Source organism: Anolis carolinensis, chromosome 1 (assembly GCF_035594765.1).
Source record: "Anolis carolinensis isolate JA03-04 chromosome 1, rAnoCar3.1.pri, whole genome shotgun sequence".
Taxonomy (NCBI): Eukaryota; Metazoa; Chordata; class Lepidosauria; order Squamata; family Dactyloidae; genus Anolis; species Anolis carolinensis.
In genome coordinates this window covers 121,485,946-121,512,366 of record NC_085841.1, presented here as the reverse complement: position 1 = coordinate 121,512,366, position 26,421 = coordinate 121,485,946, and the positions used below count along the sequence as shown (strand labels likewise).

The window sequence follows — 26,421 nt, the reverse complement described above, 5'->3', positions numbered from 1 at the left end:
CTGCTGTTTGTTACACTGTCATAGATAAAGTATTCAAGATGTCTCAGCGCAGTGCTAACTTTGGTAATGCCAAGGGAGAATCCATAACTTGAATTGGCAAACCTCAGGGAAGAAATTCAATGGGAAATTGTGATGGGATAGATCAGGCATGGGCAAACTTTAGCCCTCCATGTGTTTTGGACTGCAACTTCCACAGTTCCTAACAGCCGATAGGAGGTGTAGGAGTTGGAGTCCAAAACACATGGAGTGCCTATGTTTGCCCATGCCTGAGATAGATGGATGGATGAGGAAGGAAGAGAGATGGGGGGAGGGCTTTTTCTCTGTACAATAGAAAATGAGACTAGTATTTGAAGAGAGGAGAAGAGAGGGAGGGAGGGAGGGAGAGACAGAGAGAGAGAGAGAGAGAGAGAGAGAGAGAGAGAGAGAGAGAGAGAGAATCCAGAAACTATTGCAAAAGGATTCCAAATGGGTAATCTTGCAATGACTCATGGTCAATATATTTGTGTGGAAGAAAAGGTGGCAAAATTGTGAGCATGTTGTTAGAGTGCAGGCTGTCCTTCCTTAAAAAGTAACCCTTTTCCTGCTTTGATTGTCTCACACGTCAGAAAAGCCCCACTCTTCCCACCCCTCCTTGCCCCACTTATATTTTGTTTCAAACAAATACACAGGCAGCCAGGTTCTGTTGGAGTATTTTATTTAAAAAGAAAAAATATGTGCATTTGTGTCTTTTATGCATCTAATAATTCAAGGGAAAGCCAGCAAGCATCAGAAGGGTGTGTGCAAGTGCTCCAGGGTTTCTGCTGCTTATTAAGGAGAAGTTTCAAGTTTGTACAAGTGTCTTCCTTCTCCCTCTGGGAGGAAGGTAGAGAAAGACAAGAAGAGCCTGGGAGGCCAGATCCTGGTTGCAAGGAGTGCAGTGGACAGCACACACAAGGAAGACAATGGAGAAGAAGATAGGAGAGGAGAGCTACGAATCTGGAAATAAACAAACCACAGAAAGAAAAAGAAAGCAGAAGGGGAAGAGAGAGAGAGAGAGAGAGAGAGAGAGAAAGAGAGAGAGAGAGAGAGAGAGAGAGAGAGAGAGAGAGAGAGAGAGAGAGAGAGAGAGAGAGAGAGAACAACATGAAGGAGGAATTCCACTCAGGAAGAATGTGTTGCCTGTTATAATTCTGCACCATCACTTTCAAGGAATAAAGAAAAAAAATGCTTACCTTCAGCCTCTATCGAGCAGAGTAGAAGAGCTGTACAAAGGGCAGCAACTGCTATGGCAGAGAGCCTTATCTTCATTGCTGCTGTTTTGGATCACAACCACATGAAGGATTCTATGAGGAGAAAAAAAGGAGACATAGAATCAGATTGCCAAAAATTAAAAAGTGAATAGAGAGAATAGAGAGTGAAGTAGCAACAGAGAGGAAGAGAAAGCTAGAAATCTGTTTGCCAAAGACCATCTTCTTTCCAACACACACACACACACAAGCACAAGACCAAATGAAGACTTAAAAGTAGTGAAGCTCTTGTACTTAAAAACTGCTGCTGCTGCTGAAATATTTAACCATGAAAGGAAAAAGAATATGAGACTGCACAATTGGGGTGGGTGACTACATCCTTCCAATTTTTTGTGTGTCAGGAGCGACTTGAGAAACTACAAGTTGCTTCTGGTATGAGAGAGTTGGTTGTCTGCAAGGATGTTGCCCAGGGGACGCCCAGATATTTTACCATCCTGTGGAAGGCTTCTCTCATGTCCCCACATGGGAAGCTGGAGCTGATGGACAAGAGTTCACTCACTCCCAGGATTTGAACCATCAAGCTTTTGGTCAGCAGTCCTGCTAACACAAGGGTTTAACCCAGTGGTTCTCAACCTTCCTAATGTCGCGACCCCCCCCCCCCCCCTAATACAGTTCCTCATGTTGTGGTGATCCACAACCATAAAATTATATTTGTAGCTACAGTATTATTATTATTATTATTATTATTATTATTACAATATTTATATCCCGCCCTTCTCACCCAACAGGGTGAATAAAACAGACATATAAAAACAGTACAATACACTATAAATCAGTTAAAAAATTAACTTACATAAACATTCATAAAATGCATTTATAAAATATAGATAGGCATGTACAAGTTTAAAAGACTGGGTCTGTCAATTGAGTTCCAGCATACATAATAGTAATTAATGCTGCTGATTCTTATTCGAAAGCCTGGCCCCACAACCAAGTTTTTACCTTCCTACGGAAGGATAGGAGGGAGGGAGCCTGCCTGATTTCAATGGGGAGGGCGTTCCATAGGCGGGGAGCCACTACTGAAAAGGCCCTGTCTCTCATCCCCGCCAGCCGCACCTGTAGAGTCTCACTTACCCAAGCCTCACTTATCCAAGCCTCTGGATAATCCAAGCCATTTTTGTCGTCAATGTTTTCAATATATTGTGATATTTTGGTGCTAAATTCATAAATACAGTAATTACAACATAACATTACTGCATATTGAACTACTTTTTCTGACAGATTTGTTGTATAACATGATGTTTTGGCGCTTAATTTGTAAAATCATAACCTAATTTGATGTTTAATAGGCTTTTCCTTAATGCCTCCTTATTATCCAAAATATTCGCTTATCCAAGCTTCTGCTGGCCCGTTTAGCTTGGATAAGTGAGACTCTACTGTACTTTATAACTGTAATTTTGCTACTGTTGTTAATCGTAACGTAAATATCTGACATGTGGGATGTATTTTCATTCACTGGACCAAATTTGGCACAAATACGTGATATGTCCAAATTTGAATACTTTTGGTGGGAGGATTTGCTGTCTGTTTCCAAAAAGGAAGATGACAGACTGAGAGATCTTCAGCCTTCTCTGTCAAAGGGCTTCCTAAGACCATCAGAAATATGTGTTTTCCGATGGTCTTTGGTAACCCCTCTGACACCCTCTTGCAACCCTCCCCCTGACAGGAGTCCCAACACCCAGGTTGATGAACATCGGTTTAACCCATTGAGTCAAGGGGGGCTCCTTCCAGATGGTGTTTAGCGTTAAATTTGCCCTTTTCTCAAAAAGTGCTCTTCATGGTTACTTGGGGAGGGGCGAGTTGCTGATGCATACTCACCCACAATTTTTAATTAAAAAAAAAAAAAAGAAAGAACGACATCGGGACTCTGGAGAAAGGAAATACAGTTTCCCCACAAGATGATAGAAAGACAAACAGTGCCACGTGAATAATATAGGATCCTTAGGGAAGCATGGTCTGTGGCAGAGGAGGATGATGATGATGGTGATGATGATGATACACTTTTTTTATATTCCGCCCTTCTCCCCTAGGAAACTCAGATCGGATTACAACATTTTACAGTTGTAATCTGTAACTTGATAACAGTTCCAGCTGATATTGCTGTTTTGTTCCCTCTCCTTTGGACATCCAGGGTGTGGTGTTTATTTCTCATCTATCACCCACTGCTTCCTTCCTCATCAACAACTTTACCAACCAGGGTGGCAACATTTCCTAATTTGCAACATACAATGACAGTTAAAACAAAATGACCAAGGAGACTATGAAATTAAAAACACATTAACAATAATCTCAAAATGTATGCAACATTATGTTGCTGGAAGATTGAAACTGTTTCAAAATTGACACACATGTTTCAGCAAAGGTGAAATACAGTTGTTGCTAATCAATCTTCTTTCAATGCTGTGACATTTTTAAGTCTGATACATGTGGTTTTAATGCATCATGTTTCTTTGTTTCATGCAGGCAACACCAGCAGGAGTAGTGGTCAAAATTGCTTCAAGCAGACAGTGTGATCATGGAAGTGGTGTGGAATTTCATCCATTCCTTCACCCCTGCTGCTCCAAAGGAAATGCAGGAGCAAATACTGTGCTCCAGTGACGGCTAATTCAGAAGTTGCTTCCCCCACCGTTCCTCCCCTTCAGCCTTGCACTGAATCAAACCTGGCACCTTTATTCAGATGGGATTTTATTTGGCCCCTTTCTCACAATTGCTGAAACACTTAGTTACAAATGACTTGTCTCAGTACAGTGAGGATGCTGCAGTAAATGGATTTAAAAAACTGATCTGCCCACAAAAAAACTAGTTGCTGAGATCCCATCTTCCCTCCCTACAAAGTCTGGGACAAATTAGACACTAAGGGGATGCCACATACCACTGAAATATGACACTCCACTAAGTAGCACTATGATGTAACCAGACCACTTTTGTTCATACACTTGGGGTGAGAAAGCAACTCTAGAATGTAAACTGGGGGAAGGAGAGTAGGCAACAAGAGTTGACAATATCCATTGAGAAATAAACACAATTGGCTGAAAATCTGGAGCAATCCTACTGAAATTCTTTTAACTGAACATATTAACTAGCCCCACTCTGGGGGAAAGGCAGTGGTTTCCAGCATGCCTTGGAAATATGTGGATTGTAGTACAGGATGTAGCATTCAGCATCCTTTAAAATCTCAGATTTCACTTTTAAACCCAAAAGGTTTTTGTTTATGTGTTTTGATGGCTGCATGCACAGGCATAGGCAAGTCTTGCACAGTCTGCTAAAACCTCCTAAACTAGGGGAAGAGGGATACTTTGTTATTTAAGACTTAGTACGCTTTTTTCTCACATCTATCAAAAACATGGATATTCAGAATAAGAAAATCTGTGCCAATGTATTAGATTTACACCACTGATCCACATAAAAGCATTCAAATATCAGGACAACCACAATTCAGATTATACAATCAACGCTTCTTCACAACTATTTTTGCTAGCACTTCTAATCTACATCAGTACTACTCAAAATGGTGGTGTATGGATACCTTGAGCCATTAGCCAGTCTCTGAAAGGTTTCCAGGAAAGAAATAACAACAACTGTCAAATGCTTTCATGGCCAGAAACACTGGATTGCTGTGAGATTTCTGGGCTGTATGGCCATGTTCCAGAAGCATTCTCTCCTTACATTAGTGTCACACTGCATTAATTCTATAGTGTAGACCAGGGGTCCCCAAACTAAAGCCCGTGGGCCAGATATGGCCCTCCAAGGTCATTTACCTGGCCCCTGTCCTAAACTTTAGACTTGGGGTTGACCTAAGTCTACCTGGTCTTTGGAGGTCTCTTTGCTTACCTATAGTCTTATGAGATTGTCTAGATGGTCTTTGAAGGTCACTTTGCTTAGCCTTATGAGATCATCTAGATGGGTTTTGGAGGTCACCTTCCTTACCTATGGTCCTATGAGACTGTCCAGATGGCCTTTGAGGGGCCCTTTCCATACCTATGGTTTTATGAGATTGTCTAGATGGCCTTTGGGGGGCCCTTTCCTTACCTATGGTCTTATGAAACCATCTAGGTGGTCTTTGAGGTCCCTTTCCTTATCTATGGTCTTCTGATGGCCTGATGAGATCATCTAGATGGGCTTTGCTTTGCTCTTTGCTTACCTATGATCTTATGAGATTGTCTAGATCAGGGGTCCGCAAACTAAGGACCTACAAGGTGATTTACCTGGCCTCTGTGCTAAACTTTAGACTAAGGGTTGACCTAACTCTGAAATGGCTTGAAGGCACACAACAACAACAATCTTGATTTTTTACTATTTCATCATAGTCTGAGGGACCATGAACCGGCCCTCCACTTAAAAGGTTTGAGGACCCCTGGTGTAGACACACCCTTAATCTAATGTTCAACTACTGGTCAGGACAGAACCTTCCTGCTCCTCTCCTTTAGATCTTAAAAACTGTTTTTTGGGGGGAGGGGAAAGGGTGAGAACAGTGGTTCTCAACCTGTGGGTCCCCAGATGTTTTGGTCTTCAACTCCCAGGAATCCTAACAGCTGGTAAACTGGCTGAGATTTTTGAGAATTGTAGGCCAAAACACCTGGGGACCCATAGGTTGAGAACTACTAGCTTATAACAAGAGGAATTCAATGTAGATACACCCCTAGTCCCATTGGATCCAACAAAAGAAGAATTTATACCATCTTAACCTAAGACTCAATTTCTGGATGCTAATCACCTGTAACCTATGTGCATGCTTTGCCTGATCCACTGTATAAACTGATCTCCCAACCTGATGATACCAAAACTTCACAGTTTCCTCCTTTTCATGCTGAAGTAATATGTGGGAGTCAATAGAGTGGGAGGCAGAAGAGTGAAATGGTTTTTAGAGAAGAGACTACCAAGTCTTTATGTCATCCAAATTATAGAAGGGGGTGTCTAACATTCAGTGCAAAGGATGCACTCAAGTTTATATATATATATATATATATATATATATATATATATATATATATTTCTAGTTTCAGCATATCTTTTAACACGACTGATAAAATTTAAAAAGAGAGAATGTGCATATAATTAAGCAGTAATTTTAAATTATCAAAGCGCTGCCAAAACCAAACCACAAAGAATCACAGCTGGCTAGAAATCATTAGGTGATTAACACCTCGGGGATAAATTGTTCTGTCTTATTTAAATTTTGTTCAAAAAAAAATCCCAATCAGCTATCCAAACCCAAAGAAAGAATTAATCATAATGTGAAAACTGACAAGAATCGACAGTGCCTTCCTGGTTTCCATCCAACAGCAGACACTCCAGCGGAGATACAAATGACGGATTTTTAATTACTGCTTTTTGCAAGAGCTCAACACATGTGTGCAGGCACATACACATAAACGCAAAGGGTAAATATTAAGATGTAAAGGTCGTTCAAACATATCAGCAATCCCTGGCACCTTCCACCCTTACATTCCAACGTTCAGTTTCTAACTTCTTATATGAAAATGCTCAAACTGTGAGATCAAACAAACATCCTGGAAATTCTCCCACAGTGCAGAATTTTAACCATTTGACACCACTTTAACTCCATCCTGGGATGTATAGTTTGTTGTGGCACCTGAGCTCTCAGGCAGAGAAGGGCAAATATTTTACAAAAATACAAATCACTCAATTCCATAGCATTGATCCACAGCACTTAATGTGGTGTCAAACTTCTACCATTCCGAAGTGAAGATACAGGATATGTCTTAAGTCTCCATCAAGCGTGCATCTACATGTAGAATGGATGCAGTTTAACGCCTTTTTGTCTCAATCCTACAGGATCAAATGAGTTGTAGTTTTATAAATTATTTAGCATTCTGCCTCCCTAAACCACAGCTTCTATGATTCCCTAGCACTGACCTCATTAAAGTGGTGTCAAATGAAACATCAAAAACATCTGGGCGTCCCCTGGGCAACGTCCTTGCAGACGGCCAATTCTCTCACTCCAGAAGCAACTTGCAGTTTCTCAAGTCGCTCCTGACACTAAAAAAAAAGCCATTCTACAGTGTAGGTCCGCCCTAGGAACCGAAGTACAGGCAGTCCACAAATTACAGACAAGATAGGTTCTCGAAGGCTTTCATGGCCAGAATCACTGTGTTGCTGTGAGTTTTCAGGGCTGTATGGCCATGTTCCAGAAGCATTCTCTCTTGATGTTTTGCCAGGCATCCTCAGAGGTTGTGAGGTCCATTGGAAAACTAGGCAAGTGAGGTTTATATATCTGTGGAAGGTCCAGGGTGGGAGAAAGAACTCTAATCAGCTTGAGGCAAGTGTGAATTAGACACCTTGATTGGCATTAAATGGCCTTGCAGCTTCAAAACCTGGCTTCTTCCTGCTTGGAGGAAGTGTTGGGAGGTGTTGGGAGGTGAATTCCAAGCATGAAACAATCAGGGCCAGCTAATACCTCCCAACAAAGGATACCTCCAGGCAAGAAGAGGCCAGGCTTTGAAGCTGAAAGGCCATTCAGTGCTAATCATGGTGACAAATTGCTACATTCACACTTGCCTCAAGCAGACAAGAGTTCTTTCTCCCACCCTGGACATTCCACAGATAATATAAACCCCACTGGCCTAGTTTCCAATGCACCTCACAACCTCTGAGGATGCCTGCCATGGATGTGGGTGAAATGTCAGGAGAGAATGCTTCTGGAACATGGCCATACATCCCAAAAAACTCACAGCAACCCATGATAGGTTCTGTAGATTTGTTCTTAAGCTGAATTCATGTGTAAGTTGAAACAAATACATTTTAAAGTGTAATATAAGCTTTGGATACCAAAGGGAAGGGTTAACATTCCTGTGGTGTTGTTATTGTTGTTGTTGTTTTGTTTTGTTTTCTGTTGTGTTTTTTTTTCTTTTTGGTTTGATGGGTTGTTATTTTGTTTTGATTTTGGTGTTGTTGTTGTTGTTGTTGTTTTTGCTATCTGTACCCCTGTTCAGGCAATTTAGTCACTTTCTGTCCCTGTGATAATTTTGAAACATTTGGGATTTTGAAACATTTGGCTTGTTACGGAAACAAGGATTGGTGCTAAAACTTCAGTGGAGACACCTTCTCTCCCTGATAATAACTCTTCCAGGAGTGAATTTCCCTTCCAAGGGGAAGATTTCTCTCACTTCCTGTTGCCTCACCCCGTTCTTAACTAGAAATCATTTTTTAAGCCAGGGACTGCCTGCAATGAGAGAAGGCCGGGTGGAAAAGCCCAGGGTGGGTCAAGGGGTGTCTCGCGTGGGCTTAGGGCGCCGCCTTGTGGGCAGCGACGGCAAGAGGAGAGAACAGCGGGGGATGGCAAGAGAGTTAAGGGTCCCTTCTTCGCCTCCTTCCGCCTCCCGCCAGACTGGAATCCTTCCTACCACCAACCTCCTTCCTTTGACACACACACACAAACCTATCTCAGATTCCTCGCAGCCATCTCCTTGACTTTTCTACTATTCGAGGCAATATTTCAACTGATTTTCCTCCCCTTCACTTTCTCAACGTGGCAGCAGAGCCGCCTCGAAGATCCCAGTCCCTTTCACGCACAAGAAGGAAAACAGTAATGACAATAACGCAAAGAAAGGGTGACACTGGTAGGACGATCCCAGAGCTCTGGTCTAGCACTACATTTCCCCGAAATGAGCAAATAATATTGCGCATCTTTCCAAGGCAAGGAGAAACGTACATATAAGGAGCTCCTGCTGAGCTCAAGGAAGGACTGGGGAGGGCACTGGGGACAGGAAAGAAAGAGGTCCTTCCTCTGCCAACCCGACATAAATCACGTCGGAAAGCACAGGGGATTGCTGGCTATTCCTATCAGGAGGTAAACGGGATTTAGGAATCGCTTCAACCGCTCAGAGCAACACAATTAGGGAGGCGCTCAGGAGACACAAAGCCACGTTGGAAGACATCCAGTGAGAGACTACACCTTGAAGATGAACAAAACCTGTGGCTACCAGTATTTTTTTTAAAAAACTCTAAAATCAGAACAGTAAATAATGGACAACACACTGAAAACAGGGAAATTCCAGACAAGACACAATCGGGGCCAGCTAGCAGCTACCAACAAAGGATTCCCCTAGCCAGGAATCAGCCAGGCTTTGAAGCTGCAATGCTATTAAATGCCAATCAAGGTGGCAACATTCACACTTGCCTCCAACAGAGTTCTTTCTCCCGCCCTGGACCTTCCACAGATATATAAACCCCACTTGCCTAGTTTCCAACAGACCTCACAACCTCTGAGGATGCCTGCCATAAATGTGGGAGAAACGTCAGGAGAGAATGCTTCTGGAACATGGCCATACAGCCCGAAAAACTCACAGCAACACAGGGATTCCGGCCATGAAAACCTTCGACAACACATATCCTTACAGCACCTGGTACTTGTTTCCCATCCGAGTGCCAACCAGACCCAGCTTGGCTCCCAGGATCAGACAGGATCTGTTGCCTTTATTCGACCCTTCCCATTTACTCTAGTCTTGGAAAAAATTTAACTCATTTTTTAAAAAGGGATCCCTCAAATCAGCGCGTGGGCTTGACAGAACAGTCACTTCATTAAAAATAACGACTCATTTCGTTAGCCATCTCCCAACCAAGTGCCAGCCAGGGCTGACCCTGCTTAGTGCCCAAAATCAGACAAGATCTGATGCAATTTTAGACCCTTCACATTGACTCTGGATACATTGGCCTCATATTTTTTTTAAAAATTAGTTGCTGTGAGTTTTCCGGGCTGTGTGGCCATGTTCCAGAAGCATATTTGTGGAATGTTCAGGGTGGGAGAAAGAGCTCTTGTCTGTTGGAGGCAAGGAATAAGCCGGGCTTTGAAGCTGTGAGCCTATTCGATGCTAATCAAGGTGGCCAATTGCAACATTCACACTTGCCTCAGGCAGACAAAAGTTCTTTCTCCCACCCTGGACATTATTCCGCAGATACATAAACCCCACTTGCCTAGTTTCCAACAGACCTCACAATCTCTGAGGATGCCTACCACAGATGTGGGTGAAACATCAGGAGAGAATGCTTCTGGAACATGGCCATACAGCCCGGAAAACTCACAGCAACCCAGTGATTCCGGCCATGAAAGCCTTCGACAAGACATTTCAAGGAATGCTTCATATCTGCCCGTGGGGCTCAACAGTACAGTACAGTAACTTCATTACAAATGCTCCCTTCTTTCCTTGTCGGTCTCCCATCCAAGCTGCAGCCAGAGCTGACCCTGCTTAGTTACCAAGGGCCCTTCCACACAGCCAGGGCCATAGCTAGAAAAAAAATCGGGGGGGGGGGGGTTGAAACTTTTTTTTTAAGCAAATCATGAAGAGTAGTTCCATAATGCAAAATAATTTAGAAATCGGGATCCATCGAATAACTTCAGTGGACACTCATGAGGATTGGGTTAATCAGTTAAAATTCATGAGTAAACCAAATTTTTAAAAACTTGAAAATTTTCGGGGGGGGGGGGGGGTGAACCCCTGGTAGAAAATCCCACAATCTCGGCTTTGAACTGGGATATCTGAGTCCACAGTGCCATATATTCCAGTTCAATGCAGATAATGTGGGATCTTATTCAGCTGTGTGGAAGGGGTCCAAGACCCGAGAAGACCTGAGACCTGTTGGGCAGTGAGACCCTCTCCCCGCTTTCATGGTTCCTCACAGTTCAGGCGCAAAGGGAAGTGTCCAGTCCATCTCGCCCTGGTCGCATCCCAGTTTAGGACATCCGCGCTTTGGACTGCCAAGGACAGAGGCGCATCTAATCCCATCCCAGCTCAAGGCGCTAAAGACAAAGGCAAGGAGGCGCGTCTGGTTGCAAAGGAGCCTGCAAAGGAGAAGCAGGCGCCGAGACAGACCTTTCAGGGGATGGAGATGAAAGCCAGTCCCTCCGGCAAATCCTGGAGGGCGACTTTGGGAGCAGAAGAGCCTCTTCCTCCTCCTCTTCCTCCTCCTGCTTAGGGTTAGTGAGACTGGTGCTGCTGCTGATGCGGGCAGGTCCGTCCCTTCCGTCGGGGCAGCCTCGCCTTCTCGGAGTGGGGAGCGCCTCCCGCCAACCGCGCTCCTTAAGAGAGGGCTGCTCCCGACTGGTCTCTCGTAAGCGGTTACGAAACGGCGGCGGTGGAGGGAAGGAAAGGTGGACGCCTGCCACGGAGGAGGAGGAGGAGGAAGAGGAGGAGGATGGCCTACGCGCGCCTCCAGCCAAAGGGGAATCTCTCTCTCTCTCTCTCTCTCTCTCTCGCATTCCTCGGCGCATTCCTAAGGCATGAGGAGTCCCCCCATCAGCTCCGGAGAGGGACGATGAAGAGCAGGAGGAAGGAGGAGGAAGGAGGGGGCAAAGGGGGCAAAGGGGGACGCCCGGCCAAGAACACACGTCGCTGCCTTCGCCTTCTCTCCCTCTCTCGGAGCCAAGCGGCAGCCTTGGCCGAGGCCAGTGCCAAAAGGGAGCCGCGTTCGTGGACGCCCCGAAGGAGACTCCCTGCAGCCGCTTCTCCGCGATGGAAAGGCTCAGGGCGACGAGGGAGCCACCGAACAGGCGCCCAGCTTACGGCTTGGAATAATAATTGGGATTTTTTTTTTTTTGGGGGGGGGGGAGAGAGGGACAGAAACGCCAAGCTATTGGAAATAATTGCACCCAGTCTCTGGGCACATGCCCCTTTTGAAATAAATCGCAGTCATAACCCCACCTCCTCCAAGGAGAACTGAACCACCTAAACTGGGCTCTACAAGCCAATGGAGACTCTGTACCCAGACTCTGGGTACATATGCCTGAGTACATCTCTCTGGTACATATGCCTTTTGAAATAAGTGGCAATCATAACCCCACCTCCTCCAAGGGGAACGGAACCACCTAAACTGGGCTTTACAGGCCAATGGATGATACTCCGTCACAGACATCAGAAGAGCTGCAAGGCCAAGAACAAGCCAGGAGAGTAAAGACAAAGACCCACCCAGAGGGAAAGTGTTCTTCCCATACATCAAGGGAATCACTGACTGCATAGGGAAGCTGATGAAGGAACACAATCTACAAACTATCTACAGACCCACCAAGAAAATCCAACAAATGCTACATTCAGCAAAGGACAAGAGGGATCCTCTCACCTCTGCAGGAGTCTACCATGTACCATGCAGCTGTGCACAAGTCCCCCAAAGACCCCCAAACGCAGCATTGCCCAGACACCAATCAAAGAACATGAAAGGCACTGAAGACTATTCCCACCAGAGAAGTCAGCCATCACAGAGCACTTGATGAACCCACCTGGACACAGCATATTATTTGAGAACACAGAAATGCAGGACCACACTAACAACCACCATGTCAGACTACACAGAGAGGCCATTGAAATCCACAAGCATGGGGACAATTTCAAAACAAAGGAGGAAACCATGAAAATGAACACAATCTGGCTACAAGTATTAAAGAACTCTAGAATCAGGATAGTAAATAAAGAACAACACTCAGAAAACGGGAATTCCAGTGAGGAAACCATCAGGGCCAGCTAACACCTCCCAACAAAGGATTCCCCCAGGCAGGAAGCAGCCAAGCTTTGAAACTGCAAGGCCATTCAGTGCTAATCAAGGCGGTCAATTGCATCATTCACACTTGCCTCAGGCAGACAAGAGTTCTTTCTCCCAACCTGGACCGTCCACAGATCTATAAACCCCACTTGCCTAGTTTCCCACAGACCTCACAACCTCTGAGGATGCCTGCCATAGATGTGGGCAAACCGTCAGGAAAGAATGCTTCTGGAACATGGCCATACATCCTGGAAAACTCACAGCAACCCAAAATAGGTTCTGTAGGTTTGGGCTTAAGTTGTATGTATGTATGTTTTTAGCTTTGGATAGCATAGGGAATCGTTAGATTTGGCTTGCTGTGGGGTGATAAAGTTTCAGTGGAGACTCCTTTTGCCCATGATAACTCTTTCAGGAGTGGATTTCCCTTCCTAGAGGTAGATTTCTCTCACTTCCTGTTGTCTCACTAACTATGAGCTGCCTGTATGTGTGTGTAAAGATAGATATAGAAATGCAGACACATAAACACATGATATCTGAAAGAGATAGATAGCATAAAACACATAAACACATATTTCCTGAAAACAAGGAGAAATATCTTTTAGGGAATGTGTTTATGTTTTATACACACACACACATCACATTACATCTTATATTACCCTTATGTATATAATTAAAATACACAAATCACGGATTCCCTGAAAGAAAGAAAGTGACATTCGCTTCCCCCCCCCCCCCCCCAAAAAAAAGGTTTGGGTGTGGCATAATCTCCATCTGGGAATATGTGTTCGTGTGCAACATCCATCTGTGAGTTTTCTGGCTGTATGGCCATGTTCCAGAAGCATTCTCTCCTGACGTTTCACCCACATTTATGGCAGGCATCCTTAGAGGTCGCGAGGTATACTGGAAACTAGACAAGCGGGATGTATGTATCTGTGGAAGGTCCAGGGTGGGAGAAAGAACTCTTGTCTGCCTGAGGGAAGTGTGAATGTTGCAATTGGCCACCTTGATTAGCACTGAATGGCATTTCAGCTTCAAAGGATTCCTGCCTCCTTTGTTAGGAGGTGTTAGCAACACAGATATCGCCCCCCCCCCCCAAAAGGGATTTGTTCCCTCTGAACTAATCTTGCCAAGACAAATCCAAGATAGGTTTCTCATAAGATCGCCCTAAGACAAGAAGTAATTGCTTTCAAGAAACTACTTAAAAGCAGGCACCCAATTCAAGGTGGGCAGAAGAAAAACGACCAATTCCCTGAAAGGGAGTGCCGTGAGGGGCAGGGGTTGTGGCCACACGCAGATGTCGCAACTTTCTCGAAATCCTGGCGATCCAGAAGTCTTGGAGGCGAGCCAGGGCGAAGCTGAGGGGCGAACCAGCCCTGCTCAACATAAAGGCTCGCAAAGCCCCCCTTCCCCGCCTAATCTTGCAAGCTAAGCACAGTTAACTCTCGTTAGTATTTTGATGGGAGGCGGCCAACCAACACTGGGTGCTCCAGGCGATATTTCAGAGGAAGTATAGCTAACAAAGCCGCCTCTTAAAGTATTCCTTGCCTCAGGAAATCCAATGAAATCGTCGCCATATAAGTCGGCTTGGAAGTACACGCACCAGCAACTCTTTCGCTCCTGTGCCTTGTTCAGGGGGTTTCCCCCAAGGGGTGAGATATAGGATTGTTCTCATTGGAAAAGGACACACGTCCTCGCTCCCCATTTACAACCCAGTTCAACCGCGCTGGAAAGGGAGGGGCCTTGAACGGCTTGAGTGCTTAATTGGCGTCAATTGCGCAGGCGGCAAAAGCGCCGTTCTTCATCCCCGGGCCACGCTTTCCCGCCTTTTTCCCTCCAGGCATCCGCACGTGGGTGTTATGGGCGGGAAAAGCCCGCCTGACTGAAAGCTAAGAAGAAACCATTCACTATGCATTGTCAGGCCAATTTTTCAGCCTCTTGTGATTGTCAGAGCAGCTGACAACCAAGGCAGGGGGGTGTCCCCTTCTCTAGTGTAGACTAGACATACACCTGACACACAAAAGGTCTCCAAATCATCATTATCCCAAGGCACTCACCACCTCATCTTCTTTGCAAAGTGAACCACCTATTGATACTCCACCAGAAAAGCAAGTGAAGAGGTCCAACAAGGTCTATGGACAATGGGCACATCTACCGTGTAGAATGAATGCAGTTTGACAGCATTTGAAGTGTCATGGCTCAATGCTAGGGAATCGTGGGAGCTGCAGTCTCCCTTCTGCCAAAGAGACCTTTAGTTTGCCTTCAGCAAACTACAACCCTCATTATTACAGGGCATTAAACGATGGTAATTTAAATGGGGCCAAACTGCATCCATTCTACACTGCAGGTGTGCCCAAACGTGGCTAAATGGGCAAGGGAGCAAAGAGCAGAGGTTACTCACTCCCACACCATAGAATCATAGAATCATAGAATCATAGAATAGTAGAGTTGGAAGAGACCTCAAGGGCCATCTAGTCCAACCCCCCGCTAAGAAGCAGGAAATCGCATTCAAAGCACCCCCGACAGATGGCCATCCAGCCTCTGCTTAAAAGCCTCCAAAGAAGGAGCCTCCACCACAGCCCGGGGGAGAGAGTTCCACTGCCGAACAGCCCTCACAGTGAGGAAGTTCTTCCTGATGTTCAGGTGGAATCTCCTTTCCTGTAGTTTGAAGCCATTGTTCCGTGTCCTAGTCTGCAGGGCAGCAGAAAATAAGCTTGCTCCCTCCTCCCTATGACTTCCCCTCACATATTTGTACATGGCTATCATGTCTCCTCTCAGCCTTCTCTTCTGCAGGCTAAACATGCCCAGCTCTTTAAGCCTCTCCTCATAGGGCTTGTTCTCCAGACCCTTAATCATTTTAGTTGCCCTCCTCTGGACGCTTTCCAGCTTGTCAGCATCTCCCTTCATCTGCGGTGCCCAAAACTGGACACAGTATTCCAGGTGTGGTCTGACCAAGGCAGAATAGAGGGGGAGCATGACTTCCCTGGATCTAGACGAAGAGCCAGCATGGAGTAGTGATTTGAGCCTGTTGGAAATAGCAACCTCCAAAGCCTTTCACTATTTACTTGTTAATGTATATATTTGCTAACCTGTATTCTATATGTATGTGGATTTGCCAGTTTGACTATACCTCTTTGGTGTGGGAGGGGTTATAAATATGTGATTGTACTGAGCATGTTCAGACTCAGGAATCCGTTTTGCATCAGACCTCAGTGGAGGTGAATGCATGTATATGTCCAGACCTCAGTGGAGGTGGATGTATGTTGCTGTTTGGACTTCAATGAATAAGTTCGCTTTAGACCTCAGTGGAGGTGGATGCATGATGTTTATGGACTTCAGTGAGTACAACTATACTAAAGACCATGGACTATTGATTACTCAACACAGAGAGAAGCTACATCCTATCTATAACTGAACTTTAATAAGAAATGTGCCTGTATGGTGAATTGATACAAGATGTTTGTGAGTAAACAAGATATGTTATTTTTCAAAGAAGACTGCTTTTTATCTCTGAGTGAATATATTAAACTAAGAAGTTTCAAGGGAGTGTATAGCTTGGGCAATTACAACTACAATTGCAATTTTAACTTCAATGAAACAATCATCCTCTGCTAACCAAATATATTTGTGTAGTGGCATGTCTTTGTCCTTGGCAGTTCAAAGACATGATTCTTCAGTCTAAGAGCTGAGTCACCTGTGTGCCATTACATCAATAATTGTGAATATCACTTGTTTAAAGAGTTGACTTCTAACAAGGTCATGCTTCTCACGACTAGTGGTTTTCAAGAGGTGGTCTCCACATGTTCATGGAGATTCACATATGTCAAATGGATGTGACATCATTTTTTCCTTTTCAATAAGGTTATGATTGCCATTTATTTCCAAATGGATATGTGCCCACACTGCCCAGAGACTTGGTGCAGTTATTTCCAATAGAGCCTGGGTTCAAATTTCTACTCAGCCATGAAAACCTACTGCATAACCTTGGACAAGCCTCACTCTCTCAGTCTCACAAAGGTTATGATTGCCATTTATTCCAAAAGGATATGCCCTCAGAGAATGGTGCAGTTATTTTCCAAAAGGGATGGTCCTTAGGGCATCTTCCAACTCTATGATTCTATGAAAATAAGAGCTAGCATGATAGAATGATTTGAATGTTAGACTCTTGAGACTCAGCCATGGAAAGCCACTGAGTAATCTTAGGCAAATCACACTCTTTGAAACTCAGGGGAAGCCAAAGACAACCTCTTTCTAAACAAATCTAGCCATGAAAACCCCGTGATATGTTCACTTTAGGGTTGCCATAAGTCACAAACGAGTTGAAGACGCACAACAAGACAACAACAACCAGGAAAGTTGGCATTGGGCACTCAAGAATTCCCCTCTGGCCAAAACTCTCTTCTCTTAGCAATGGACACAGGAAAGGCTCCTTGCAATCCTGCAAACCAGAAATGAGATCTTCGACGTAGCCAGTAATCCAGAGATCTCCCTTCTGGAAGCACCTTACCTGTATGGAAGAGGATGGAGCCACAGGGCAGTGGTCTGAACCCCCCTCCCCATCCCTTCTACCTTTTGTATGTTTTCATAACACGCTGACAGGTGCCCCTGGGACCAGATCCATCCCTAAAAGGCTGGGCAACATTCCGGGCGGTGAAATAGAAAGGCGAGAGCCTCCTCTCTTCACAAGCATCCCAATTCCGCCAGTCTCCCGCCTCGACATTCAAAGCACCCACGTACACGCTCCAGGGGTAGATCCTTGGCTTTGCGTGGCTCCTGGAGGTCCTTATTGGGTAAGGCACTCGGGCATCTTCTTGACTGGCAGATCCAGGCGGTCCCGCAGCTCCCCCAAAACGCAGCTAGATCCTTGGAGCAGTCAGAATGGGTTTTCCCTGCGGTGGAGCGAGCTCTCCTGGAGTCACAGGCTTCCCTTTTAACCCTCCCACCAGTCCAGCCTCTCCGCCGAGGAATGAGTGCGTGGGAGGGGAAGCGCGCAGCCCAGTTCATTTATTGTCCGGCAGCGCGTCCTAGCGGCTCTTCGTGGTATTGCAGCCACATCCTTTGGTCCCTACAGTCGCGAGGAAATGGCTTTTCCATCTTTGCAGCTAGATTTCCTTCACTGTAATATTTTACTGGCCAGGCCTTGATTCATTTTTTACAGATGTGAGAACTTCACTAGAGAGGTACAGTTAGGTCTGGATTGTTGCTATTTTTGGCACAGCTGTTGCATTTCTGTAACTTACTTACTTACTTACTTAGGCGATCCCTCGTAGTTCGAGGACGATTGTCTTCCATCTTTGGTGTCTTGGGGGTGGGTTCTTAGGTGGCTGAAGAGACCTATTCTTGATCTGCATGTTCTCCCACAGTGAGGACATCGGTTTCCAGGTGGAAGGCGGTCTCGGTCAGGGTTAGCTTGACGGGCCTTCCTCTTGGCACGTTTCTCCCTTAAGCCCTCCATTCGTGCCTCTTCGAACTCCACAGCACTACTGGTCACAGCTGACCTCCAATTAGAGCGCTCAAGGGCCAGGTCTTCCCAGTTCTCGGTGTCTATGCCACACTTTTTAAGGTTGGCTTTAAGCCCATCTTTAAATCTCTTTTCCTGCCCACCAACATTACGTTTCCCTTTCTTGAGTACGGAGTAGAGTAGCTGCTTTGGGAGACGGTGATCGGGCATTCGGACAACGTGGCCAGTCCAGCGGAGTTGATGGCGTAGGAGCATCGCTTCAATGCTGGTGGTCTTTGCTTCTTCCAGCACGCTGACATTTGTCCGCCTGTCTTCCCAAGAGATTTGCAGAATTTTTCTGAGGCAACGCTGATGGAAACGCTCCAGGAGTTTGGTGTGATGTCTGTAGACCGTCCACGTTTTGCAGGCGTGGAACAGGGTTGGGAGGACAATGGCTTTATAAACAAGCACCTTGGTATCTCTACAGATGTCCCGGTCATCAAACACTCTCTTCTTCATACGGAAAAATGCTGCGGTGTTGTATTTCATATACAAGGCGGTGTTGTATTTTAGTGTCGATGTTGACAAGCATTATACGGATTTTATTTTTTACTAGCTTGGGGACCCCGCATTTGTCAGCTGGGTTATTTGTTGGCTGGGTTCAGTGCTCTCTCGGTGTGGGTCAACTATCACTCTCATATATGCCAACGAAAATCACCCCCAAACCCCGCCTGTATACGCAGTTGGCCATACTGCATCTGTATGCGAAGTTTGGTTGAGATCAATCTTTGGCTGGGTTCAGGGCTCTCTGGATAAGGGTGAACTGCAACTCCTATAAGCCAAAGACAATCACCCCCAAACCAGGTCTTATGCATATTGTCAATGTTGGGTCTGTATGCGAAGTTTGGTCCAGTGCCAATGTTGGCTAGGCTAAGTGCTCTCTGGATAAGGGTAAACTAGAACTCCCAGATTCCAAGGGCAGTCACCACCAAACCCTGCCAGTATTCGCAATTGGCCATGTTGGGTCTGTATGCCAAGTTTGGTCCAGATCTGATTTTGGTTGGGTTCAGTGCTCTCTGAATAAGGGTGAACTACAACTGCCATATGCCAAGGACAGTCACCTCCAAATCCTGCCAGTGTTCACAGTTGGCCATGTTGGGTCTGTGTGCCAAGTTTGGTCCAGATCCAACCACGGCTGGGTTCTGTGCTCTCTGGATAAGGATGAACTTTAACTCCCAAAATCAAGGTCTATTCCCACAAACCCCTGCAGTATTTATTGTTGGTCATGGGGTTCTGTGTGCCAAGTTAGTTCCAGGCCCATCGTTGGTGGGGTTCAGAGTCCTCTTAGATTGCAGGTGAACTATACATCCCTACAATTCATGGCAAATTCTCCCCAAACCTCTCTCCCTAGTATATTCCGTTGCTGGTTATTTCCTGTGTTTATTGTGTGCCATAGAAAAGAATAGGAAAGAGTTATGGGAGAGGCAGTGGGTGGAGTCATACAAATTCCACACCAATGGAGAGAGAAAGGAACACTGGGAGGTGTCTGTGGTGGAGGAGAAACAGAAAATCTAGGATGGAATTGTGCTTGTATGAAAGCTTTCACTTGGTTGGTGGGGAGTATGGTGTTTGTGGAGGATATTGGCAGGGCTCTTGGACATGTTCATGGTGCTCACTATAACCTGCAATGTCATTGGAGGGAGGGCCATTTGTGTCTCCTGCGTGGTGGAAGCTATAGCTATTTGTGGAGGTGGGAACCTGTCTGTGTAAGTGGATGCCTCTGCCACATAACACATATACAGATTTTCACTTTTATTATATGTATAGATAGATAGAAGGAAGGAAGGACTGCAGGAGAGTAGAAGGTTTCCTAAAAGATGCCATGAGTGAGTTTTAGCATTAACTAAACAAACTGATAACTAGGTCAAGATTACCTCTTGTCCCCTTATTCTTTTGTCCTTTCAGACAATAGTCCTCAAAGGGATTTTATATTTGGTTAAATTAACAAATTAGGAAGCTTTACACCACACATAGTGTTTCCTCACTTATTGCTGGGGTTAGGTTCCAGGACCACCCGCAATAAGTGAAAATCCGTGAAGTAGGAACAATGTATTTATTTTAACATTTATACATTATTTTAGTAGTTATACACTATTTTAAGTATTTATCAACCAATCGCGTGTTGATAAATCACCTCCTTCTCCCGTTTCCGCTTGGGCTCCTTTTCTCTCCCTTTGGCTTCTCCTTCCTCCATTCCTTAGGCTGTAAATTGTAATTTTTATGATTTATAATAGTCTTTTAGAGTTTATTGAAAAATCGCGAAACAGCGAATCCGCGAAAAGTGAACCGCGAAGTAGTGAGGGAACACTGTATAACACTGTTAACCTGCCATGGCTCCACTCTATGAAATCCATGGATTTACACTTTGCAGAAGAGCATTTGCATTCTCAACCAGGGAGCTCCAATTCTATAGGTTGTTGCCATGGTAGTTAAAGTGGAATAACAGTGCTATAACTATGTAATGTGAAAGGGCCTCTGGTCAAATCATTAATCCATCTTGTTCAGTGTTGTTAGGATTCGAATGGCAAAAGCCTTATACTTTCATTCACTTCTACAAGTCTGAGATTCAACCTGTGACCTTTTGCATGAAAAGCATGTGCTCTTGAATAGGGACCATACTCAGTCTCAGGTCTTGTGTACTAGGCCTTAATGCGTTAATACTTCAATTATGTGCAAGCTAAGCAACCCATAGCATGAGCCTGAGGATACCCATACATAACACATGCACACACATATATACAAAAAAGAAATCTCTCCCAGTAATGCATATATGGTTTTGGCAATACAATGAAGCATCTTAAGCTTGACATATTTTTAGGGCTCAGCATGTCTTAATCCAACTCTTCATACTATAGTTATAAGCAAATCCTTTTCCTTTTGAAGGAGGAGGGTGTTATTTGTCCCATACCTATAATAATATTATGGATGTTCCAAACTATAGATAGATAAATATCCCACCTAATGTACTTTAAAATCTCCTGGTTGTTTTTTCTTGTGTGGGTTATACTGGTTACGATTAATATATTCTTATACGACTTTGATCTAGGTTATCTGAAAGACCATGTCTCCATACAAGATCTTCAGGAGAGAGCTCTTTCTTGGTCCCATTACCATCAAGGCATTCCTACATAGTAGGTGGTTGGACTGGATAGCCCTTGGAGTCTCTCCAACTCAAGATATGTTAGGTGATTGGTTTGTTGTTGGGATTTGGGGGGGGGGGTTGTTTGTTTGTTTTGCTGTGTTGACATAACATATGGCATGAGCCTTTTTGGGGTCCCATGTGAGAGAAAAAGCAATATATACATTAAATAAATAATAACAATATGATAGATATTTGGGGGAAAGATGAAATCATGGTATCATCCAGAAAAGCAGAGCAAGAATAAAGAATGTTGAGGGAAAAGAAGACCCTGTCTTTTTTCAGTCTCAACCTGATGTGAACTATAAACATTTGGCATCCTGGTCAGTATTTTTGTCATTGTGATTTGACTTCTGATCAAGTGACGGTTAGTTGTGACATTGCACAATGCTCATACTTTTGAGTGGGGAGTAAAGACATATCAACCGTTCAGGGACCATTTCGCAAATGGAGCCAACCGCAAGGTCATTGCAACATGGATCCCATTGCCAAATGAGCATCAGTATTTTATAAGACCCTATTGTGCAATGGTCACCCGAACAATGTTGGACTGGTTGCTCAACAGGAACTTCCATTGTACAATGGGACATAGTATAGAGTGGTCTGATATTATGCGTCGTCATCATCATCATCATCATCATCATCATCATCATCATCATCACCATCACAATTCACTTGATGGGTTGCAACGCCTGTTAGGGATATAGATAAGGAATAATATAGTTATGAACATTAGGCTCTGATCTTGGGGTGCATCTACACTGTAGAATTAGTATATTTTGATGCCACTTTAAATGTGATGGCTCAGTTCTACAGAATCCGGGGAGTTGTAGTTGGCAAGGCATCAGTAGTATTGGGAGAGATGGTGAAAGGTATTATAAAACTACAACCCCCAGGTTTGCATAGCCTTGAGCCAGAGTAGTTAAGGTGGTGTCAAACCACTTTAATTCTACAGTGTAGATGCACCCTCAGTCAAGGATTTGGACTACAGATAAGGAGTAGAAATGTGCATTCATTTGTATAAAACAGTAGCACTACCCAACATAGAGGATGATGATGAATGCTGGGAGTTGCAATCCAACACCATCTGGAAGGTCTAATAATTCCCACCTCAACACAAAACCATGAGACTGAAGGAAACAAAAAAGGGAAAGATGGAAGGCGATGTGAATGACATCTAGGGATCATGGGGGAAATGAATATGAAGGACATCATTAAAGAGGTAAAGGAAGATATTTGCATGACCAGATGACCTCAATTATTACATTAACCCATATTACTTCATCTGTAATTGGATTTTACTTGGGAAAAGGTTGAAGAGAAATAAAGCAAGGGAGCATTTGAATGACAGGCCGGGCAATCTGAGGGCAGTTCAATTTTTATAGGGAGGAGGGGTATTCTTGAAGTAAAGGTTTCCTGGTTTCAGGTAGGTTTATACTATTTTTTTTTAAAGAATAATGAAACATTGTCCAGATCATACGTGCTTTAACATTTCCAGACACCTTGGGGAAATGAGTCAACTACTCATAGGAACATACCACACATTCAGCTGTCTGGTAATCCTAAAATGCACTTTCCAGAACCTATGTTTTCCTTAGTAATAAATTACAGAATGCCCTTGAACTACTGAATCCCTTGCTGACTTTTTCAGTCGCTTTACATCTATTAGCATCAACGCTACAAATTACTATGCGCTAATATTATTAAGAGTTGTGTTTTTCTCACTAACAAAAACTTATATATCTGAGTGCATGAAAACAAATAAGATAAAATCAATCTCTCCCACTTCTTTTCATTTAAGGTAGTCAATTTCAATTCACAAAGAGGATGTGTGTACCTAGACTATCACATACAATGATCAGGTTGTCTTTAAAAGTTTATTGAATTTAAGGAATCAGGTTACAAAATTCTGCATTCTGAATGTATATACTGATTCAATGCACCAAGGGAAGGGAAAAGTGTTTGCTTTATTTATTTATTTATTTATTTATTTCCTACCACAATGTTATAGCTTTGGAAATATTGTGACAAGGCCACCTGAAAACTAATGCAACTCATGTTTTAGCCAAGAACTTATTTTATTTTGCTCTTCCAAAATTAAATGTGAATGCGCGTTCATTTTGTGTCTGGAAATCCAGACATTTGTTCCATGTTTACAATCTGATGTGTACAACAAAAATATGAATGTGGTAAGTCTGTACCTTGGAAAAATGCACTCTGATGTGCTCTTATATTGATCAAAGAGAAGTTAATTCTGAAGGTACACAGCTGAAGATTCCAAAATTTTATTTATACTCAGTGTCCTCATCAGTCAGCTGTCACTAGTTCTACATAAGATGAATCTCAGTTAATTTGTGCCTTGAAGCCATTTTTTCCTATGGCAACCCTAAAATGACCCCATCATGGGGTGTTCAAGGTAAGATTGATGTGCTATTGTCATCTTCTGGGGCTGAGAGTGTGTGACTGGCTCAAGGTCAGTGGGTTTCCATGTCCGAGAAAGGATTCAGACTATATTTTTGATGAATTCCAGTCCAACACTCATATCACTATGCCACACTGGCTTCTCAACTCATTGCAATACAAATTGAGGATAAATTATCTGGAATTCCAAAATCCCCCCCAAAATGGAAATTGCCCACATGGGTGGCTGAAATAGTAACACCTTTGCTTTCTGATGGTTCAATGTACACATTTTGTTTCATGCCCCAAATTACTAAAAATATTGGCTATGAAATTACCTGTAGACTAGGTTATAAGGTGTATATGAAACATAAATTAATGTCATCTTTAGACTTTTTGCCATTTCCAAGATATCTCATTATGTACTCATATGCATGTTACAAATATTCCAAAATAAAATTTTAAAATCCAAAATCTAAAATATTTCTGGTTTCAAGTATTTTGGATAAGAGATACTCAATCTTTATAAATTTTTTTCTTTATTATCATTCAGATGCCAAGTTACTATATGCCTGGCCTGAATTCCAAACGCAACCTATTTGTGTGTGTTTCTAATATAGTCATACTATTTCTATTGGAACAATAGTTCTCAACCTGGGGTCCCCAGATGTGTTTGGCCTGCAACTCCCAAAAATCCCAGCCAGTTTACCAGCTGTTAGGATTTTTGAGAGTTGAAGGCAAAAAACATCTGGGGACCCCAGGTTAAGAACCACTGTATTAGAACATTGAAAATTTACAAACCTATAAGTATTCTCCATCTCTGTTGAGTTGCATATCTTAACTGTAACCAACCAAACACCACCTTTTCATTGAGATACTGAGATTTGAGGGTTTTCATTTCAAGGGACTAGCACGGCTAATGGTAACAGTAAAGGTTTCCCCTTGACATTAAGTCTAGTTGAGTCCGACCTTGGGAGTTGGTGCTCATCTCCATTTCTAAGCCGAAGAGCCAGTGTTGTCCATAGACACCTCCAAGGTCATGTGGCCGGCATTACTGCATGGAGCACTGTTACCTTCCTGCCGAAGCAGTACCCACTGATCTACTCACATTTGTATGTTTTTGGACTGCTAGGTTGGCAGAAGTTGGGGCTAACAGCGGGAACTCACCCCATCCCTCAGATTCGAACTGCCAATCTTCCAGTCAGCAATGTCTGCAGTTGAGCAGTTTAACCCGCTGCATCATGGCTACCATGCTTCAAATGGGATAATTCCAGTGAGGAAATAGCTTTTGTCAATGGTACAGACGAGTCAAGTGTGATACTGGATTTAGATCTTGTTTTTATGTAACTATCCCAAATTCCATCCTTTTCCTTTCCCAGAAACTTTACCATCTGGATACTTGACCAAGCAAACACACCTGTAACTAGGCTATCTCCTTGTATAATTAAACTTAATCTTATTTGCAGCAAAACATGGATTTCTGCACTAAGTAGATTCTGGCATAGCTAAACGTATTTGACATCACTAAGAACTATTTGGTTCTGTTTACTGTATGCCCTAAGTGAACTTTGAGTACACACTGTGCTATTCAAAAGGCATTCCTGCAATGTACAAACATTCGCCAGCATACTCTACTCTGTCTGCATCTTGGATAAGGAGGTCAGTCTGCAATCCTAAAGCACGTATGTGGAAGCAAGTTGCTTAACCTCAAGGGATCTTCTTTCCCCTAGCCCTGGGCCCCATATAGTGTTTACCATTAAGGCTATCTGTAAGATGCTCAATAAGGGATCAAAATGGCCCCATCGGTTTTTCCTTACTGTTTGATAAACAGTCTGAGAATATTTATTTACATTTACCACCTTTACGTTTCAATGTATAGTTTGACAAATGAAAATAAGAGTTCTTATTAAGGCAAAAACACATCAGAAACTAAAAAGCACTTCTCCAATAATGTTTAACCTTTTTTTTTCAGACTTCTGAGCATATTGTGAAGTTACTTGGAAACACATGTTTTTCTTGACATACTTTTATACCATTTGTAATCATCCAGCCAAAGTTGAATGCATCTGTATGCTACTAGGAAGTCCAGTTGAATTGGGGATGGATAACACTTTCTTTTAAACACCTGCCAGAAATCAGAATAGGATAGAATCATAAAAACATAGATCTGGAAGGCTCTACAAGAGCCATCCAGGCCAATCCCACTCTGCTATGCAAGGACACACAATCAAAGTACTTCTGTCAGATGGCCATCCAGTCCCCCTCGATGGATTGTCACCTTGCTGTGGTGAGGGGGCTTGCGTGTTCCAATGAACCTGAGGGCACAACCACTGGAGTCATCCACTCCCAGGAGGGGCCACAGGGGAGGATCCAGACCAAGCACAATCTGAAGACCCTAAGACCTCAACGGCAGAGCAGGCGGAGGATAACATGGTACATGTTACAACAGCTGTGAAGGCAGAAGAAGGCTGCAACAGACTGAGAAGTCACTCTCGTTGTGTTAATCACACCAGTGCTGGTACCTCACTCTGTGAAGATTGTGTGTTGACCGGCCATGCACCGATCTCCACACATTAAAAAAAATCATGCATAGGTGTCTTCCAAGAAAA

General features: G+C 43.7%; 1 protein-coding gene across 7 annotated transcripts in view; it reads right to left on the bottom strand.

The window, feature by feature from the left end:
• The window catches only part of col12a1 (collagen type XII alpha 1 chain), a 143,664-nt gene extending 125,991 nt beyond the window's left edge, over positions 1-17,673 (bottom strand). For 2 of the 7 annotated variants that reach the window (XM_008122161.3, XM_062981666.1), the window contains exons 1-2: positions 11,117-11,424; positions 1,212-1,322 (exon numbers count right to left, since the gene is read on the bottom strand). In XM_008122161.3, coding sequence (XP_008120368.2) covers positions 1,212-1,287 — 76 coding nt within the window. In that variant the 5' untranslated portion in view covers positions 1,288-1,322; positions 11,117-11,424. Of the gene's footprint in view, positions 1-1,211; positions 1,323-11,116; positions 11,426-17,510 lie in introns of those variants that run through there. The other 5 variants (XM_062981643.1, XM_062981678.1, XM_008122151.3 and 2 more) reach the window with 5 other exon arrangements.
• Between the last annotated feature and the right edge of the window lie 8,748 nt (positions 17,674-26,421).